At 41.6% G+C, this 19,928-nt stretch overlaps 1 protein-coding gene across 3 annotated transcripts in view; it reads right to left on the bottom strand.

Annotated features, from left to right (window-relative positions):
• Positions 1–19,928, bottom strand: part of SCN8A (sodium voltage-gated channel alpha subunit 8) — a gene marked incomplete at both ends in the record, with an annotated part of 112,112 nt that overhangs the window by 73,223 nt on the left and 18,961 nt on the right. For all 3 annotated transcript variants that reach the window (XM_082666544.1, XM_082666545.1, XM_082666546.1), the window contains 4 exons: positions 8,510–8,601; positions 10,481–10,609; positions 11,261–11,348; positions 13,256–13,397. In XM_082666544.1, coding sequence (XP_082522670.1) covers positions 8,510–8,601; positions 10,481–10,609; positions 11,261–11,348; positions 13,256–13,397 — 451 coding nt within the window. The remainder of the gene's footprint in view (positions 1–8,509; positions 8,602–10,480; positions 10,610–11,260; positions 11,349–13,255; positions 13,398–19,928) is intronic.

Here is a 19,928-nt window from a genome sequence, read left to right as displayed (position 1 = left end):
TATTGAAAGAGTAAATGAGTAAGAAGCTTTCTTTCATACAGATATCCTGAAAGGGATGTAAGGGAAATTAAAGAAAAAAGAGCCAAGAGTTAGACTGTAGAGACGTGGCAGTGTGCAAAGGCTTATGTTTGCTCACAGAGCGGGCCTTCCATGGACACTGTGGCCACCAAAGGGATCAGGAAGAGCTTGCCTGGGCTCCAGGGATAAGGCATTTCTGGCCTGATTCCTTGTCTCCTCACAGGGCTGTTCAGAAAGAGCACAAGGCAGGAATCAGAAAGCGGGAATTCTGATCCTGGCTCAGCCACTATTTATGACCCACTGTGTTTCAGAACAAACTTAAGGTCACCTCCCGGTCTCATTTTCTCATACACAGAACATGGATAAACACAGGAGCACCGGCAGTGGGCAGTGGAGGAGAAGCTGAAGAATCGTCTCTAGAAGTGTTTCGTTTTTTTTTTCTTTTTTAAATCTTTTTACCTGTGCCTTGTGGCACGTGGGATCTTAGTTCCCCGACCAGGGATCAAACCCGTGCCCCCTGCAGTGGAAGCGCAGAGTCTTAACCACTGGACCGCCAGGGAGGTCCCTCTAAAAGTCTTTAAAAATAGGGCAGAGATATTTACTTGTTCGTGATTAAGTAGCTGAAGTTTCAATCTTTTATTCCTAAGTCCTGGAAAATTGTATCATAATCTCACAGCTAGGTAAGAAGGTATTGGTGGTATAGAATAAAAGGCAGCTATAAAGAAGTAAAAATTGTTCCAGTGTTCTGGAACTCATTTCAATAAGTTGCTAAGGAATAGAAAAGTCCTTCACTGTATTTGGCTGGGTTGAGGCAGGTGTATGTTGGGCCGATAAGTCAATTCTAGGCTCCTAAAATTCTGCTTCAAAGTCAAGAGTGAACTTTGAAAGTTCTGCTTTCAAAGTCAAAGAGTGATTTTTAAAAAAGAGTAGTTGATAAACCATAATGGAAAAGAATATGAAAAAGAATGTATGTATTATGTATAACTGAGTCACTTTTCTGTACAGCAGTAATTAACACAACATTGTAATTCAACTATATGTCAACAAAAAATAAATTAAAAAAAAAAGAGTAGTTGAATAGGTCACTGAAGAATGGCTGTAAAGTTTATTTTCCTGAACTTCTTTATGAAGAGCTTATATAGCCATCTCTCCTGAATGGTTCAGACAATCACCTGTCTGAATACTGGATGATAGTTCAAGGCCCTTTCTACTTCTATTTTAATGAATTGAGAAATGAGCTGTAAGCTGTCATTTGTATTAGTAACAAGAGGATAAAACTTTAAAATAGTCAAACCAATGTATTTGTGACATTAATTAATTTTTAAAAACATACAATTTTAGCATAAGTCTAATCTGATTTTCCTGGGCTGGGAACTCTTTGGACAGTTCCAAGCCCATACAACAGGAAATTCCAGGCTATGAGCTCAAACTATCTTCTGTTCCATAAGGGTGGGCTCCCAGCAGCCTTGTTTGTAGGAAGTAACCTTCTCTTAGTAGTTAGATGTCAGGATGCACACCTGACCTAAATCTAGATCCTGTCCTCCAGGAATACAGAATGGGACAAGAGACAGTCCAGTAGCCTTTTCATGTGGTGGGAATGATAATGTATAAATCTGGAAGCTAAATGGTAGTCATATTCTATCATTATATTAGGATATGTCTGTGAAGTCAAGACAGCATTCTAAGGGACAGAAAAAGGAAATAGGAGCATGGAGAAGAGAAAGATGAAGACAAGGTACTCCCTGGTGTCTGGGGCCTTCTGGCTCTGCATTCTGCTTTCACTGGCTTCCAGAAGCCCCAAAGCATTCCAGCCCTTAGTTTCCTTGAAGTACTCCTGTATCTTTTTACTTGCAACCAGAGATGCTCAAATAATACACCAACCCTACATGGAACTCCTCACTTTTCTGGGGATTGACGTGAACACTCACAATCGGCTGGTTCAACATCTCTTCTCCATAAACCAGATGCCACTGCTGAAGAAATCTGTACACATGAGTCCAGAAAGCCAAAAAAAAATTTTCAAGTGTTTTCCTTTGAAGTCTGAGGCTTAGATCAACTCCTCTGTGGAGTTCTTTCAGCTTTCAAGAAGGTTAAAGTAGAGATTTAAGTTGGAAATGGTATTCAGCCGCTTATACTTCACAGGGTCTCAAAGGAACAAAACTTAATTAAGCAAAAATGATCACTAAATAACACTATGGCCAACCAAAAAGTTTACTCTCTAAGATTCTCATCCAGATTGTTAGGAGAAAATTAGAGGAAGGCACAGGAAGAAGAAAGGTGACGTAACTTAGTATCTGTAAGTGAAGCTAGGCACACAATTACTCAGCAATATTAAATGGTTACTGGATTATACCCAGGCCTCAGCCAAGACTCTTCTTCCTTCCGTCAGTGTTGATAATTGCAAATGACCATATCTGCAGACACTGACGCCAATTTATGGAAATGACGCCATCAATGCTTTTCTTTTTCTTTTGCGGTACACGGGCCTCTCACTGTTGTGGCCTCTCCCGTTGCGGAGCACAGGCTCCGGGCGTGCAGGCTCAGCGGCCATGGCTCACGGGCCCAGCCGCTCCGCGGCATGTGGGATCCTCCCGTACCGGGGCACGAACCCGCGTCCCGTGCATCGGCAGGCGGACCCTCAACCACTGCACCACCAAGGAAGTCCCATCAATGCTTTTCTTAAGCTCAACCTTCATAGTCTTGCCAGCAGTGGCTGCCACATACTAGTAAACACAGCCAAGCAAAAGTGCTCCCCCAGCAACAGGCAACACGGGTCAAAAAAAGTAAGAAGTCGCTGGTAGAATTTCTGACCCGAGGCGTGCAAGAATGGAGACTGTTCTGGTTGTGAGCATAAACTCAACCAGTTCATAACACCACATACCAGAATACGCAAGAAAACTAATAATCCGAAACAGAGCAGTGAGCTCCTTCATGTGACTCCTACACAACAGAGTGTGACACGGAAGCCACGTGGCGGCAAACTGGACAGCGAGAAGAAGAGGCGAACGTTCACCAGCACTGGGACGTGTCTGAGCAGAAGTAGTTAATAGACTTACTACAGAACAAGGAAAGACAGCTGGACCCGATGTACAGAAAGGTCAGCTACCAGACAGGAAGTCGGACACTTAAGAAATTTTGAGAAGCAGGTGCAGCCGCTGTCACAGAATTTCACTCCGCTCTATGTCCAAAGGCGCCTCTGAACCTCCTGTCACCTTTCCCAAGGCCCAGCAATCCCTTAAACAAATGAACAAAGCCTGCTTATGTGCTAAGTCCAGAGAAACCAGCCATGCATGCTGGGATCAAGATCGTCCACCATGCTGGTGCCAGATTATAAATAAAGTCCATTTATCTTTCCTAGTTCGTGGTTCAGGTTGAGAAATCTAACTGGTTTGAAGCAACACGAGCCACCCCTCCTACAAAATGAACATCAGAACAGGCCTCAACAGCAGTAACAAGCAGCTCTCGCAACAGGGAGAAGAACAACTCCCCGGTCCCACGGTCTGGCTCGGTCCAGACAAGTCCTGGGGTACAGTCATGCCAGGTCACCTTCCCTGCTGCAGATTCAGTCCTCACAGTGACAGTTCTTGCAGGTTCTTCAGATCAAGAGTAATGTGGGAGAGACCTGGGGGCCCCTTGATTTATTTACTCAAGACTAGATTCGTCTTGAGTAAGCCTGACCACAACTAAACGAGCTCTCAGAGGTGGGGCTGGGAGGGGGCGCTGGGAGTTCTCAGTGTTGCTCCCATCAGGACCACTGTGGTAAACTTCAGCTGTCTTTCCTGAGAAACAGTGTGGAAAAAGGAGAAACACAAAAGCAACTGGATTAATCACTAGAATATTTTAAAAGAAACAATGACTCTGAATAGAGTCTTAACACACTTTCTATCCCCCTTCACAGCGCAGCAGAGATTGCCACATTCATAACGGGCACATTTAAAGAAAACACCTTCTTCGTGAATACTGGGGGGGGGACGGAAAAGGGCCTCTCATTTTCCCTGCTTCTTATCTGATACCACAGGTAAAGAGAGAGAGACGGTAACAAAAATGAAAGCAGAGAAATAACAAATCCAAGAGAAAAATAATCAAGAAATTGCAGCTCGAAAGAGAGCAAAATGACCAACAGAAGTAGTGCTTTGGGGAGCCATTTAAATGATGATGGAAATGAAAAGGGACTGGCAGCGAGGCCCTCCCAACCAGTTTTATTTACACCATTAAGTGCTACACTCTAAGAAAACCCTGAGACACCTTCTTTGAGATGTCCACCCTATCTTGGGGGCATGTTAGTCCCGTGGCTCATGGCCAAAGCATGCAGGAGCTGAAAATTCTGACAAAGTCACTTAGAAGTTCATTTTTGTACCCAGATAAACACAAAGTGAAAACAAAGTTTTAAGGTATACGACATTCTCCACAGAATACTTCAATGTCAAGTTGAATCCAGCAAGTTCCAGACCAAAGAAAATATTCAAAGGGTCTTTTCCTATAACTGACCCTTTTAGCACAGTTTGCATGGCACTGTTCTTCAAGTTGAGTTCTCCGAAGCAGAAGGGAAACCATGAATGATAGGTATCCAGGTCTTGAGTTGGCAAATAAAAAGGGTCAGGATGTGAGTTCAGTCTTTTCTAAGCCACAAGAAGGCTCTAAATCAAAGTATCTCTTGTATAAAAGGCTGGAGCTAACTGGTGCACTGTACTCTCCAATCTTCAGGGAGTCCTGACTGCCCTGACACATTCAGAGTATCTATCAATACCAAAGATGCTAAGAGGGAGGACGGCATCAGCCAGGTGAGCAGGGTGAGTGCTCTAGGAAAGGGAAAACTCTCATAAAGAGCTCTGTGAGAACTTGCAGGTCCCACATCAGTTCTGTGGCTGCTCTCACTCCTGTTTTTGGCAGCTTCGGCCGCATAGCACAGGGAGATCAGCTCGGTGCTTTGTGACCACCTAGAGGGGTGGGATAGGGAGGGTGGGAGGGAGGGAGACGCAAGAGGGAAGAGATATGGGAACATATGTATATGTATAACTGATACACTTTGTTATAAGGCAGAAACTAACACACCATTGTAAAGCAATTATACTCCAATAAAGATGTTAAAAAAAACCAAAAGCCGATCATCAAACCAGGAGCAGGAAAAGGCAAAAGAAAGCAACAATTCCACTGAAGTGGCCTATGAGAAAACTTGGTACCCAAAGCAATGGCTTTACTCAGAGGGAACTATGGCCTAACTCTGTAACTGTGGAGTCAAAATGACTTAGATTTCCAGTCAAGAGAGGGCCCAGGTCTACTGCCTCATACACTGGTGTTACCACCTGGGAAGGAGACCTGGGTAACAGGCAGGTAGGAACAAGGCAATAGCCCTCTACACGTAGAATGGGGAGCAAAAGGACTTGGGATTAAAAGTCACACTTTAATTCCAGTATCAATTATACCATTCACTGATAGTGATCTATTATTGGCTTTATTACCCCTTAAAGTTATTTTCCAAAGCCTCCCAAAGCCATCTCAGTTGCGGGGTGCTTCTAGAAATAGGAATCCAGGAATCTATTTCAAACTGTGAAGCTGGTGTCTAAATCTTCATACAAACCCTTTCTTTGGGTTTAGGTTTCTTCCTTATAATTGCTACTGCTAAAATCATTTATGGAGGACTACTATGGGCCAGGCACTGTGCTTATAAATATATATTTGTAATACAGAATATAAAACTAGACATGAATATATATCTATAAAACGAAAGTAATAAGGATAAATTACGTGACATCAGTCAAGAGTTATCTTGCAGAAATGCTGTGGTCAGAAGTTAACCATACAGCAGAGACAGAGACAGAGGCTAAGAGCTGGAGCAGAGACAGCATCTGCTGCCCTAGTTAGTGAGCAGAACGCAGCTTTCCAATTTAATTCTGGAAGAGAAGTTTTGAGATCACAAGAACATAAAGAGACAGATGCCTTGCGGAGTACGCTGGGGGAAGTGAGCAGAAAACATGGGATCATATTTAAAAGAGGCCAGAGGAGGAAAGAGACCAAAGGAAAAATGAAAGTAAAGATTTGGTGGTACAGATGTCTCAAAAAAAAAAAAATAAGACAAGGCCTGCCTAAGGGTTAGGCTGCCATCAACAAGCTTCATGAAGCTGCCTAAAGAATGAGCTGAATTTTCTGTCAAACGGATTTGAAATGGCTAGGAACTAAACCTTGATAAGTCAGGGTTATAGTTTTTTGCCAAGGAGAATATACTCCAACTGACACCCAGCCTCTGGTTGATAAGCAGTAAGCTACCATTGCTAAAAATAAAGGAATTCATTTTAAAAAAATATTTATTTATTTGGCTGCACTGGGTCTTAGTTGCAGCACATGGGATCTTTTAGTTGTGGCATGCAAATTCTTAGTTGTGGCATGTGGGATCTAGTTCCCTGACCAGGGATCAAACCCAGGCCCCCTGCACTGGGAGCACCGAGTCTTAGCCACTGGACCACCAGGGAAGTCCCAAGGAATTCGTTTTCTTTTTCATTTAATAAATTTATTTATTTTTGGCTGCACTGGGTCTTTGTTGCTGCACGCGGGCTTTCTCTAGTTGCGGCGAACTGGGGCTCCTCTTTGTTGCGGTGCACGGGCTTCTCATTGCGGTGGCTTCTCTTATTGCGGAGCAAGGGCTCTAGGCGTGCAGGCTTCAGTAGTTGTGGCACATGGGCTCAGTAGTTGTGGCTTGCGGGGTCTAGAGCGCAGGCTCAGTGCTTGTGGCTCACGGGCCTAGCCGCTCCGCGGCATGTGGGATCTTCCCGGACCGGGGCTCGCACCCACGTCCCCTGCATCGGCAGGCAGACTCTCAACCACTGCGCCACTAGGGAAGCCCGGAATTTTTGTGTGTGTGTGTGTGGTACGCGGGCCTCTCACTGTTGTGGCCTCTCCCGTTGCGGAGCACAGGCTCCGGACGCGCAGGCTCAGCGGCCATGGCTCACGGGCCCAGCCGCTGCGTGGCATGTGGGATCTTCCCGGACCGGGGCATGAACCCGTGTCCCCTGCATCGGCAGGCAGACTCTCAACCACTGCGCCACCAGGGAAGCCCTGGAATTCATTTTTAATAGGGCCATAATTTACTGGCCCGCTTCATAGCCCAAATCTGTAAATGGAGAAACTTGAGGTTTACCTTCCTGAGGTTCTCAGTAAGCTACATTCTAAGTCTTCCCTCTCTCGGATTCTACCTCCGTGCTTCCCTCTCTCTGCATCTGATATCTAGATAACGTGTTGAAAAGGGGAAAAGAGGAATTATTTTTGGTTCAGCCACAAGGAGAAGAGCCACGTGATGCCAGGAATAGGATGCCTCTGTTCTTCATGTCCCTGTTTCTACAAAACTGCAGTGGAAAGCCTGGCCTCTCGGGAGTCTTCCCTGAAAACTCCTGAACATAACCAAAGTCGAACCAGCAACAACATAGTCTTGACTTCTGCCACATTTCTGCCAACAATATTTTAGTTAGCAGACTAACTAAAATATCTTTCCTTCCAGATTTCAAGACTGGTCTTTAGAAAAATAGTGATTACCTGGTAGAAAGGATTTGAATTAAATTAATGGATCTCAACCTGGGGGTCACAGGTGGGCTTTGGTGTTGGGGGGTGGTGCCTGCGACCTTTCATCTGATTCTCAAAAGGATTCAAAACCTTCAAAAGGTTAAGAACCACTGAGCTAGCTCAACCAGAACCAAGGAAAAAAAAGGCAAAAATTTTAGAGAGACTGTCAATCAACTACCTCTCAACCACCCGCGGATTCCTTTTTTTTTCCTTATGAAGTTTCTGTACTTTTTTGTTTGCCCGCATGTTTAGACGTATCTTATCTTACCTTTGACTTTTTTTTTTTAACAGCACCTGCATAAGCTTTCACTGGGATTTATGTTTGAGAATGGTCTCTGAATACATATGTAGTAGATGTCTACTGGTTCTTATTCTAGTGAAACAGACAGCAACAGAATGTGATAGACAGTGATTATTAAAGTTCAGGCTCTTAAATTTGTCTGGAACACTGGACTAGTTAACTGGGTAAGGTCTCTTCTGTGATTAAATAATTCCATTAACACAGTAACAATAAAAGTACAATTCTTCGAATAACATCCCATCAGCAAACCATGCGACAGGAAGCCTAGAAATCATAAGCAATGGAATGATGGTGAATGTTAAAATTACTGTAATTCCATGAGGCTAGGAAGCAAGTGATTGATATTCAAAGAGACAGCTAGCTCCGTGACGATTCTTTCAGATATTGTAAGATCCAAGTGATTCTTAAGCACGTGCTTTTTCAAAGCATGGATGGAATGGGGGCCGCATGCCTAGCAAGCACTGTCAGAGATACTGCTAAGGACCAAAGAGCCATTCCAGAGAACGTCTCCCAGGACAAACATGCGGAATGCAAGGCCATATCAGCTGTGCTGATGCCGCTTTAGAATGTGGTGGACAAAATGAATGGAGGAGAGAGAGGAGATGAGGCAAAGTCAGTCTTGTGTTTAAATTTTCTCACCTGGAATTACAGAGATAGTTTTCAAAGCTCGCAGAACCCTGAATGTTCTCAGCGCTGAGACATTGCCCAGGTCCACAAACTCTGTCACATATCTGTAGTAAGGGAGGTCACGCACAGACACAAATGACAAACACGGACACAAACACAAACACCGAAGGAAAAAAACAAAACCACAACAAAACAAAAAGTACAATACGTCACGTCAGGGCCCTAACCCAACACCTAACACCAACCCCGGGCCATCTTACCTGGGATTACCGAAATAGTTTTCAAAGCCCTCAGTACCCTGAAAGTGCGTAGAGCTGAAACATTGCCTAGGTTTACAAACTCTGTTATATACCTGCAGAATCAAACCAAAGTTAACTTGTAATGGTACCACTGGGCGAGGGTTTGAGAATGGGGGTAAGAAAGGGTCTTATATACAAGCTATGATTTCATTTATTTCCTTGAAAAAGAAAAGTTTCAAAATATAAACATTTAAGGAACACATTTTTTTTTCAATTGGGCAAGGAGAATTCAAAAGTGTATTTGAAGGAAGTGATACCACCAGAAGGTTCCTAGGGCTTCCTTTCTTCCTCAGCATTGTGATGTGCAGATCCCAATCAGAATGACTACTTAGTCCATTCACTTTCTTTTAGTAAAAAGGAAGGCCAGGAGGTATTCAAAGGCTTATGTCTCCAAGTTTTATGAACAATTTCTTAGGAAAAGGAGACAAATTTCTGCAACAGGAGTCTCATAAAAACAAACCTACATTAAAGTAACTCCCTAGTTGACAACGGCAAAAATGCCTAAATCTCTGTATAAATGACTTATCTAAGAGTTGTATGCATATCTTTGCAGTCATGCCTACAGATGAAGTTTTAGCCCGTGACATACAAAAACAGGGCTCAGGAAAAATCTAGATCATGGGATCAGAGCCAATATTGTGTTAAGGGCTCATTTAAGTGCCAATGTGGCACTGTGGCACTGTGTTAAGTGCCCATATTGTGTTAAGTGCTCACCAGCTCTGTGCCTAGCAAGGACACTTAAATTTTAAATGAACACCAATGTGTATTCATAATGCTGGAAAGCTAGAAATTGTCTTAATATAACAAAGTCAAAGTTCCAGTTTCAAATATTCAATGCATATCATTCATTCACACTTTACAGTTGAAATACATTTTTCTATCTGATGTTCAGACCCATACATACACAAATGCACTCAATTTCTTACACGTCTGTGTGCATACACATAAACACACACACAATCTAGACAACACACTTAGCCCCTACCAAACCACAAAGTACTTTCCCAACCTGAAAATAAAAATAAAGTCTGCTATAACTCTTCTATCACCAGCTAAACTTCCCAAAGAGATACATTTTCATTGTTAAAACAACACAGATTACCCTAGCATACCAATGTGGGGTTACACTGCTCCCTAGTAACAATAGTTTGAAGCTCTGGTCGGTAATTCTTTACGAAGTGACCAGATTGGATACACTTGGCTCATGTTTTGACTCTAAAATATGCTCTGAATTCCGCAACATCTGGATAGCCTCATGAAATTACATGTGATATAACATACCCAGGACACTGAGTTCCAGCCTAAGGTTTACACCTAAAAAATCTGAGGTCTTCACCGAGGCCGCCTAGTGATAATTGTGCGACCCCGGGTCAATGCTGTAGGGGAAAATAAAATATGAGGGAGTGTCAATGGGAAATCACTTCCTACTTTCTCTCCCAGCTGTCAAGCCTCTGCTCACCACCTCCCATATATACATGCTGTCATTTCCTGAACCACAAGAGGCCCTCATAAGCAAGAATCATAGGCATAAGTCCATACCCCCACCTTACACGGTTATCCATTAATTCCTCATACAACTAAGCCCACAAACTCACACTTACAAACTGTCATACAAACACACCCAAGAGTACAACCACACACACATAATCACCCAGAACACCAATAAAGTAAGCAGAGAACTTACGCCATCATGATGACACTGAAATCTAACCAGTTCCACGGATCCCGTAAAAAGGTAAAGCCATCTATGCAGAAACCTCTTGCAATGATTTTCACTAGTGATTCAAATGTATAAATCCCTGTGAACGTGTACCTGTCAAAGAAACGGATATCTTGAGGTAATTTCTGAACAGACAGAAACTTTAAATGAATCTTTTAAGATAACACTTGCCGACGGATGGCTTCAACTAACAGAGACAAAACAGAAAGAACACAGCCAATGCAGCAGAAAGGAAGTGAGGAAGAGAAAGGGATGCTTCAAATGAAAATTACTGAAATGCACAAAGCAAGAACTCTGGAATGTTGCACTGGGCCCTGACGGGTATTGCAAAGAAAAAACTCTGTATTGCCATCTAGCACATGATCATTTTGAACCAGGCGAGGAGGCCCCACAGCTAATTTTAACTTGAGACAAGTCAAAAAGAAAGGGAAAGCTAATGTTGGAGAAGAAGGCAGTATCATCAGGAACGGAGGTACAAGATGGTGATGGGGCAGCAAGTCAAAGCATTGGCTGACATAGGAAAGGGCAGAGGTGATGAGTAGTAACTTCCAGGGCATACTTTCTCTTTCTAGAGTTGACTTCTAAGGATAGTTCTTAAATTCCACACGTATCCTCACACATCTTTGTGACATGAAAAGTGGGCAATAATTTTCTTCCTTGGTGGATAAGCTGTGCAGTGCAAGATTCAGTGACTAAAAATACTTAAAACAAGCTGGCAGAAAAATAAATAAATGAGCTACTTACTCCACATTCTTCGACCATTCAGGAGGGTTACTAAAAGTCATGAATACACAGTTGGTCAAAATAGTGCACATAATGATCATGCTAAACACTGTAGAAAAAAGTCAAGGGAGAATATACAAAATCTGGCCAGTTTTTATCCTCAGGAAGCAAACACACATCGCATTGGGTATCACAGGAATTAAATCAGTAACCTGAAAGGAGACAAAGCACAGAGAGGAGGAAAAGGCGAGGTGATAATGAAAACTGTGGTCATCACCATGAACAGAGAGTGCCACCACGTGGACCCACACCTGGCCAGAGAATGTGAGTGGACACAGCAGCATGGCCACTCTCTTTCTTCCAAAAGCACTGTCACTGCTCTACTCCTTTTGGATAAACATTTCTCCCTCTTACCACTTATGCCTCTAAATACCTCTCTGCCCAATAACCAGAAATCTTGCAGTCCACCAGATGCCAAAGTCATCAGGTGAGAAAATAAATTAAATCTAATCTATATTATTCCATAGTCATTTATTGTTAATTATCTTGCATTACCCGTTATTTGGAAATGTGCATGTCATTAATGATTTTTCTTTTTTTTAATAGTCTTCCAAAGGTCTGATTGTTCTTGTGGGGCAAGGCAACAGTCAATGTACGCTGAATTTGTCCAATCTGGGAAACCAGTTATGGTACATTGGGTAAGGATTTTAAGGACATCTGCACCACCGTACTCCTAAGAATTAGGTAACGAGGCAAATTCATCTGATCATTCTGAAAGTGCCTGGGAATGTTTATGGGTAGCAAATCATTCTGTTGCCATTTTAATTCCATCCAGGATCTCTCTCAGCCCTTCCTGTTCTTGTCTACTGAGAAAAATTAAACGGCTTCAGGTCAATATGAGTTACTCGAACTCAAACTGTCACTTTAATAAGCACAGAAGCCATATCTCATTTGTTGCTAATTCACTCTCTCTTGCTAATGGCATTCACTATCTTCATTCTATTAGTGGAGTTTTAAAAAGAAAAACTACTTCTTACAGCTGGATTTTTTTCTTCACTACAGCTGTATTTTTCTTCAGGGAATAACAACATGTTCTGGCTAGAAGAGAAAAAACACCATCTTCTGATCCAGCAAAAAGGGAAGAAGTCCATTGTGAGTTATTTATTTACTTATAAACCTTTAGTTTTCAGATCTATGTTGCTTGTAAACCAAAGATTCCAGACCAGGTTGCGAAGTTCTTACTGTTAATAAAATGTGCAAAAGCTCAGTAAACCTATTTACAAAGTAGCAACTGCTGGTTTCCTCATCCTACTTGGAGGGCACAAAAACCCTGAAGCGTGGGACTAAGTACTGTCCAATTGAAGGCCAACCACGAAAGTTTAAAGTCACTATGCAAAGTTGCTAACCCCATCACATAATTTGTCATCTGTCATATACTCTCCTATATTAATAAGACATAAAAGTCAAGCCACATGAATAAATGGGCATTTTCTGTTTAAGGGGAGCAAAAACACCAAAACAGATTCATAGCAATCTTGCAATGTAGATCTAAACCTCTGTACCAAGGAGGCCATTTAATCTGAGAAACTATCTTAGATACTTTCTAAACTCACTGTTCAAGAAATCAAAAATATTCAAGGCAGATCTCTAAAACACTCATCCAATTATTTGTAACTCAAGAAGTAGCTTTTCAAAAATTCTAATATGGACTTTCATATGTAAGAAGCTGAACAATCTAACTCTCGAAGTCTGAGTGCTTTAAAAAGTAAGACTTCAGTAAAAGGCTACCATCTTCATTTGTTGCTCTTAATGATATCCACAAAATTCCAGACTCCCATGACATCATCCTAAGAAAAAAGAATTTGCTGAAGCTCAGCTCGGGATTCAGCAGAAGTCACTCTTAAAACTTCTAACTGGTGGGAGAGCCACCTACGTTATTGGGAAAATACTTAACATACAATCAAGTTGTCCACATTCAGAAACACACACCAGCGACCATGCAACTGCTGCACTCACTCCACATTTGCAGAAAAGGATATGAATGTATCAAAATTTTAATAGCTATTCTTCGTATCAGGTTAAAAGGACTTAAAATGTACAAGGCAGGCGTGGCACTAAATCTGAAGAGAGTTTTCCCTCTGTTTAATACTACAAAGGTCTGTGGAAAAAGAGAGAGAGAAATCATTAAAGCATGGGAATTAATCATCACATGAAACAACATTTTTCTAGGCAAGAAATAAACTCAAATGTACTTGTAAGTTTTACTTCTCGGTTTGGTGTCTAGGGCAAGAAACCTTCAGACAATATTAAGGCAAGAGAAACCTCTTTCCCTCACCTCCCTCCCCCCTCCCTGCCCCAGATTACATTACAAATAGATGACACTATCTCAGCAGTTTTACAGAATAAACTTTCCTTTCAGAAACAAGACATTTGAATTATACGTAAACTATTTTATGCCAGCTCTGGACAAGATACTTAAGTTTATTTTTGTTTCCCTTTTTTTTGTTTTTTTGCGGTACGCGCGCCTCTCACTGCTGTGGCCTCTCCCATTGCGGAGCACAGGCTCTGGACGCACAGGCTGAGTGGCCATGGCTCACGGGCCCAGCCGCTCCGCGGCATGTGGGATCTTGCCGGACCAGGGCACGAACCCGTGTCCCCTGAATCGGCAGGCGGACTCTCAACCACTGCGCCACCAGGGAAGCCCTAAGTTTATTAATTTAGGATTCATTCACTCAACAAATATTTACTCAGTGCCTACTATATGCCAGGCAACGTTCTAGGTGCTTGGGAAGTATCAGTAAACAAGGCCACCCTACTGTGAGGAGCTTATACTCTAAGGGGGGAGACAGATAATAAATAAAAAACATAATGAGTAAGTAAATTACACCAAATGTGATAAGTGCTATGGAAAAAGGAAGAAGATCAGGGAAAGGAGGCTCTAGAGTGCAGGGGTCAGGGGATGGGGTGAACGGAGAGATGACAGGTTTGGTGTTTTTTTTTTTTTGAAGTATAGTAGATTTACAATGTTGTGCCCATCTCTGCTGTACAGCAAAGTGACTCAGTTATACACATATACACATTCTTTTTTTTTTTAAATAGTCTTTTCCATTATGGTTTATCCCACGAGACTGGATATAGTTCCCTGTGCTACACAATAGGACCCTATTGTTTATCCATCCTAAATGTAATAGTTTGCATCTATCAACCCCGAACTCCGAGTCTATCCCTCTCAGGTGGTCAGGGTAAGCCTACCGAGAAGAGAGATTTGAGCAAAAACTCAAAGGAGGTGAGGAGGGTTCTTCATTCCGCCAGTATTTACCTACCAAGTCTACTCGGTCTGGCTTTTAAGAGCCTCCATTACCAGCCTTGCCAAAATCATTCCTGGCATGAATCCTCCTGTCTTGCCAAACCAGTACAGGTTACAGTCATTTAAACTTTGGTCTTGGCTCTCATTGCTCATCCTACCCAGAATGCCTTTTCCTGTCGCATGACCTCAATTCAATTAAAATCTTTTTGAGCATGTTTTGTGCCAAGCATTGTGCTAAGCTCCTTGGATACAAGATTGAATAAAATTGTACTTTTAGGGAAGACATATATGTGAACTAGTAATTATGATGCAGGGTAAATACAAAGTTCAGTAACAAAAATAAGCGTAATGTATGAGGCAGGAGGAGAGAGAGATTTTTTTCCCCCATTGGGTGGGAAATGCAAGGGAAGAGAGTGGGTTGCGAGGTGTTCACAAAGGCAGGTAACTAAACATTTGGAAGGGGTTTTAAAGGACAAGCGGAGATTAAGAGAGATTAACTGGGCAGATAAAGGAGGAAGGGTTGGCAAGGAAAGGGACCAACATAGGATTACAAAGGCACAATAGCACAGAACTGTGGGTGTTTTCAGGGAATTGATAAGTAATTCAGTGTTGATGGAGGATAAAATAGAGAGGGGGAGCAGCAGACTGTGAAGCTGGAGAGAGATGTAGGGGCCTACTAGACTGAGTTCCTAAGGACACAAGGTCAGTGGCAAGTACACAGCCCTAGCATCTCACCGTGCAGGTGAAAAAAGCAAATGGTCAAATGCTAGCCATTTTAAGTAGGTTTTTGGTTTTGTTCTGTTTTTTAATTTAAAGCAATACACGTTCATAATCATTAAAAAAGGAAGAGAGGACGGGCTTCCCTGGTGGCGCAGTGGTTGAGAGTCCGCCTGCCGATGCAGGGGACGCGGGTTCGTGCCCCAGTCCGGGAGGATCCCACATGCCGCGGAGCGGCTGGGCCCGTGAGCCATGGCCGCTGAGCCTGCGCATCCGGAGCCTGTGCTCCGCAACGGGAGACGCCACAACAGTGAGAGGCCCGTGTACCACAAAAAAAAAAAAAAAAAAGGGAAGAGAAGACAAGTTCCATCTCATGACCCAACGATAACATTTGCTGCTTGTATATCTTTTCAAAACTTTTCTGTATTAATATAACATAAATATAGCTTAAAAAGACTCTCCTTCTCTCTCTCTCTCAAATGGGATTCTACCATAAATACTCTTCTGCACCTTGCATTAAAAAAATGAACCCTCACAAAGAAAAGCCCAGGACCAGATGGCTTCTCTGATGAATGCTACCAAATGTTTAAAGAATTAACACCGATCCTTCACAAATTCTTCCAAAGAACAGAAGAAAAGGGCACACTTCCCAACTCATTCTGTAAGGTCAGTACTGCCTTGATACAAAACCATACAAAGACACTACAAGAAAAGAAAACTATAGACTAATATCCCTTATGAATATAGATACAAAAAGCCTCAACAAAGTACCAGCCAACAGTATCTGGTAGCATATAAAATAAGGATTATACACCACGACCAAGTGAGATTTATCCCAGAAATGCAAAGATGATTTAACATATGAAAAGCAATCAATGTAATACAACGTATTAATAAAATAAAGCATAATTACTGTATGATCATCTCAATAGATGCAGAAAAAACGTTTGACAAAATCCAATACTCTTTCGTAATAAAAACATTCAACAAACTAGAAATAGAAGGGAACTTCCTTAATCTGATAAAGGGCATCTATGAAAAATCCACAGCTAACATCGTTTTTAATGTTAAAAGACTAAAAGCTTTCTCCCTAAAATGAGGAACAAGGATTCCACTCTCACCACTTCCATTCAACACTGTACGGGACGTTCTAGACAAGCCAATTAAGCAAGAAATACTATTTCTATTTGCAGATGAAATGATCTCGTATATGGAAAACCCTAAGGAATAGATACACACAAAACTATCAGAGCTCATAAACGAGTTCAGCAAGGTTCCAAGACACAAGACCAACATATAAAAATCAGTTGTATTTCCATATACTAGCAATAAACAATCTGAAAATGAAATTAAGAAAACAATGCTATAGAGCGGCTGGGCCCGTGAGCCATGGCCGCAGAGCCTGCGCGTCCGGAGCCTGTGCTCTGCAACGGGAGAGGCCACAACAGTGAGAGGCCCGCGTACCACAAAAAAAAAAAAAAAAGAACACAACGCTATGGGGCTCCCCTGGTGGCTCAGTGGTTAAGAATCCACCTGCCAATGCAGGGGACACGGGTTCGAGCCCTGGTCCAGGAAGATCCCACATGCCGAGGAGCAACTAAGCCCGTGTGCCACAACTACTGAGCCTGGACTCTAGAGCCCGCGAGCCATAACTACTGAGCCTGCGAATCACTACTGATCCCGCACGCCACAACTACTGAAGCCTGTGTGCCTAGAGCCCATGCTCCGCAACAGGACAAGCTACCGCAATAAGAAGCCCGCGCACCGCAACGAAAAGTAGCCCCCACTCGCCGCAACCAGAGAAAGCCCACGTGCACAGCAACAAAGACCCAATGCAGTCAAAAATAAATTAAATAAATAAATGTTTTAAAAACTATAAAAAGAAAAAAAGAGAAAGAAAACAACTCCATTTACAAGAGCATCCAAAAGAATAAAACACCTAGGAATAAATTTAACAAAAGAAGTATAAGACTTATACACTGAAAACTATAAAACATCATTAAAAGAAATTGAAAAAAACATAAATAAATGGAAGGACATCTTGCACTCATGGATTGCAAGACTTAAGACTGTTATGGTTCAATGCAATCTCTATCAAAATTTCAACTGCCTTTTTGGGCACAAACTAACAAGCTGATCCTAAAATCTGTATAGAAATTTAAGGGAACCAAAATAGCCAAAACAATCTTGAAAAAATAAGGACAAAGTTGAAGACTCGCACTTCTCCATTTCAAAGCTTACCACAAAGCTATAATAATCAAAACTGTGGTACTAACATAAGGATAGCCAAACACAGCAATAGGATAGAATTGAGAGTCCAGAAATAAACCCATACGTCTATAGTCAATTGATTTTCGACAAGGGTTCCAAGACGATTTAAAGGGGAAAGAGCAGTCTTCGATAAATGGTGCTGGGACAACTTGATAACCACATGCAAAAGAATGAATCTGAACCTCTATCTCACACCCGATATGAAAATTAACTCAAAATGGATCAAAGACCTAAATGTAAAGGCTAAAACTATAAAACTCATTGAAGAAAACATAGGTGTAGATCTTTATACCTTTGGATTAGGCAATGGTGTCACAGGTGTGACACCTAAAGCAAAAGCAACCAATGAAAAAAATAGATAAACGAGACTTCATCAAAATTCAAAACTTTTGTGCAGCAAATGACACTATTAAGAAAGTGAAAAGACAACCCAAAGGATGGGTGAAAATATTTGCAAATCATGTATCTAATAAGGGTTTAGCAGCCAGAATAGATTAAAAAAAAAAAAAACACCTACGACTCGACAGTAAAAAGACAAATAATCCAACTTAAAAATGGGTAAGGATTTAAATAGACATTTCTACAAAGCAGATATACAAACAGCCAATAAGCACATGAAAAGATATTCAACATTATTAGTCATTAGGGAAATGCAAATAAAACCACAATGAGATACCTCTTTACATCCACTAGGATGGTAATAATTTAAAAAAAGAACATGGAAAATAACAAATGCTGGCAAGAATATAAAGAAACTGGAACTCTCATATATTACTGGCAGGAATATAAAATTGTTAATCCACTTTGGAAAACAGTTGGCAGTTCCTCAAAAGTTAAACAATGAGTTACCACATGACCCAGCAATTCCACTCCTAGCTATATATCCAGGAGAACTAAAAACAGGTTCACACAAAAATGTATACATGGATGTTCATAAAAGCACTATTCAAAATACTGCAAAAGTGGAAACAACCCATCAACTGACAAACAGGTAAGCAAAATGTGGCATATATCCATGTAACAGGATACTCTCCAGTCTTAAAAGGATTGAAATTCTGACATATGCTACAACATAGATGAACCTGGAAGACATTATGCTAAGTGAAATAAGCCAGACACAAAAGGACAAATGTTATATGATTCCACTTATCTGAGGTACCTAGAATTAGCAAATTCATAGAGGCAGAAAGTAGAATAGAGTTTATGAGGGGCCTCAGGCAGGAGGATTGGACAGTTATGGTTTAATGGGCAAAGTTTCTGTTTGGGATGATAAAAAAATTTGTGGACATGGACAGTGGCGATATGGTTGTACAACATGGTGGATGTATTTAATACCACTGAATTGTGCACTTAAAAATGGTTAAAATGGTAAATTTTGTGTTATGTATAGTTTACCACAATAAAAATATATTGACCCTTGAACAACGTGGGTTTGAACTGCTCAGGTCCACCTGTACGTGGATTTTTTCAATAGTAAATCCTACAGTGCTACACGCTCCACAGTCGGTTGAATCTGTGGCTGCGGAAGCACAGGTACAGAGGAACCGCAGACACTAAGGGAGCGCAGGTGTGGGGGACACTGCACGTTTGGAGGGCTGGCTAGAAATTATATGTGGATTTTCAACTATGCTGAGGGTCCATGGCCTTAACCCCTGCATCGTTCAAGGGTCAACTGTACAATACTACCTGAAAAGTGCCCAGTAAGATGTTATTGATACATTTTTAAAAATCAGTTTTATTACAAGCCAAATAATAGAATTAAGAATAGTAATAGCTAAAAGTGGTTCCCAACCCATTCTGAACTTCAGAAAGATTTAAGGAGCTTTTTGAAAAATAAGGACATCTGGGCCAAGAAAAAAAAAGAAAGAGAATTTAAGTGTTTATACATGCTACAACATGGTCTTGCAAAATCTTGAGAAGAGTTCAGACACAAAAGGCCACATGTACGATTTCGTTTACGTGAAATGTCCAGAACAGGCAAATCTTGATGGAAAGTTGGTTAGTGGCTGCCTAGGGCTGCATGGAGAGGGGATTAGGAACTCGCTGCAAATGGGTCTCTCTAGGGTGATGAAAGTGTTGTGAAACTAGATAGTGGTAATGCCTGCAAACCTTGTGAACAAAAAGCCAATGAATTGTACACTTTAAAATGGTGGATTTTCTAGCTTGTGAACTGTATCTCAATGAAAACAAAACACCACAAAAACACACACAAAACTGAACCATGTAAGAGGTATAAGACATATAAAAAGTTCTAAAGAACGATACCACATTTATGCACCCATCAGTTAGCCTAGGAAATAATGCCTTACCAATACTGCTCCTTTCTGCACTCCTTCCCAAATACACACTCTCCTTCCCACAGAGGCCAGCGGTATTTTGAATTTGGTACTGAGG

The sequence above is a fragment of the Grampus griseus genome (genome assembly GCF_964374135.1).
Source record: "Grampus griseus genome assembly, chromosome: 11".
NCBI lineage: Eukaryota > Metazoa > Chordata > Mammalia > Artiodactyla > Delphinidae > Grampus > Grampus griseus.
The sequence above is the reverse complement of the archived record's forward strand: the minus strand, read 5'-3'. Positions and strand labels throughout refer to the sequence as shown.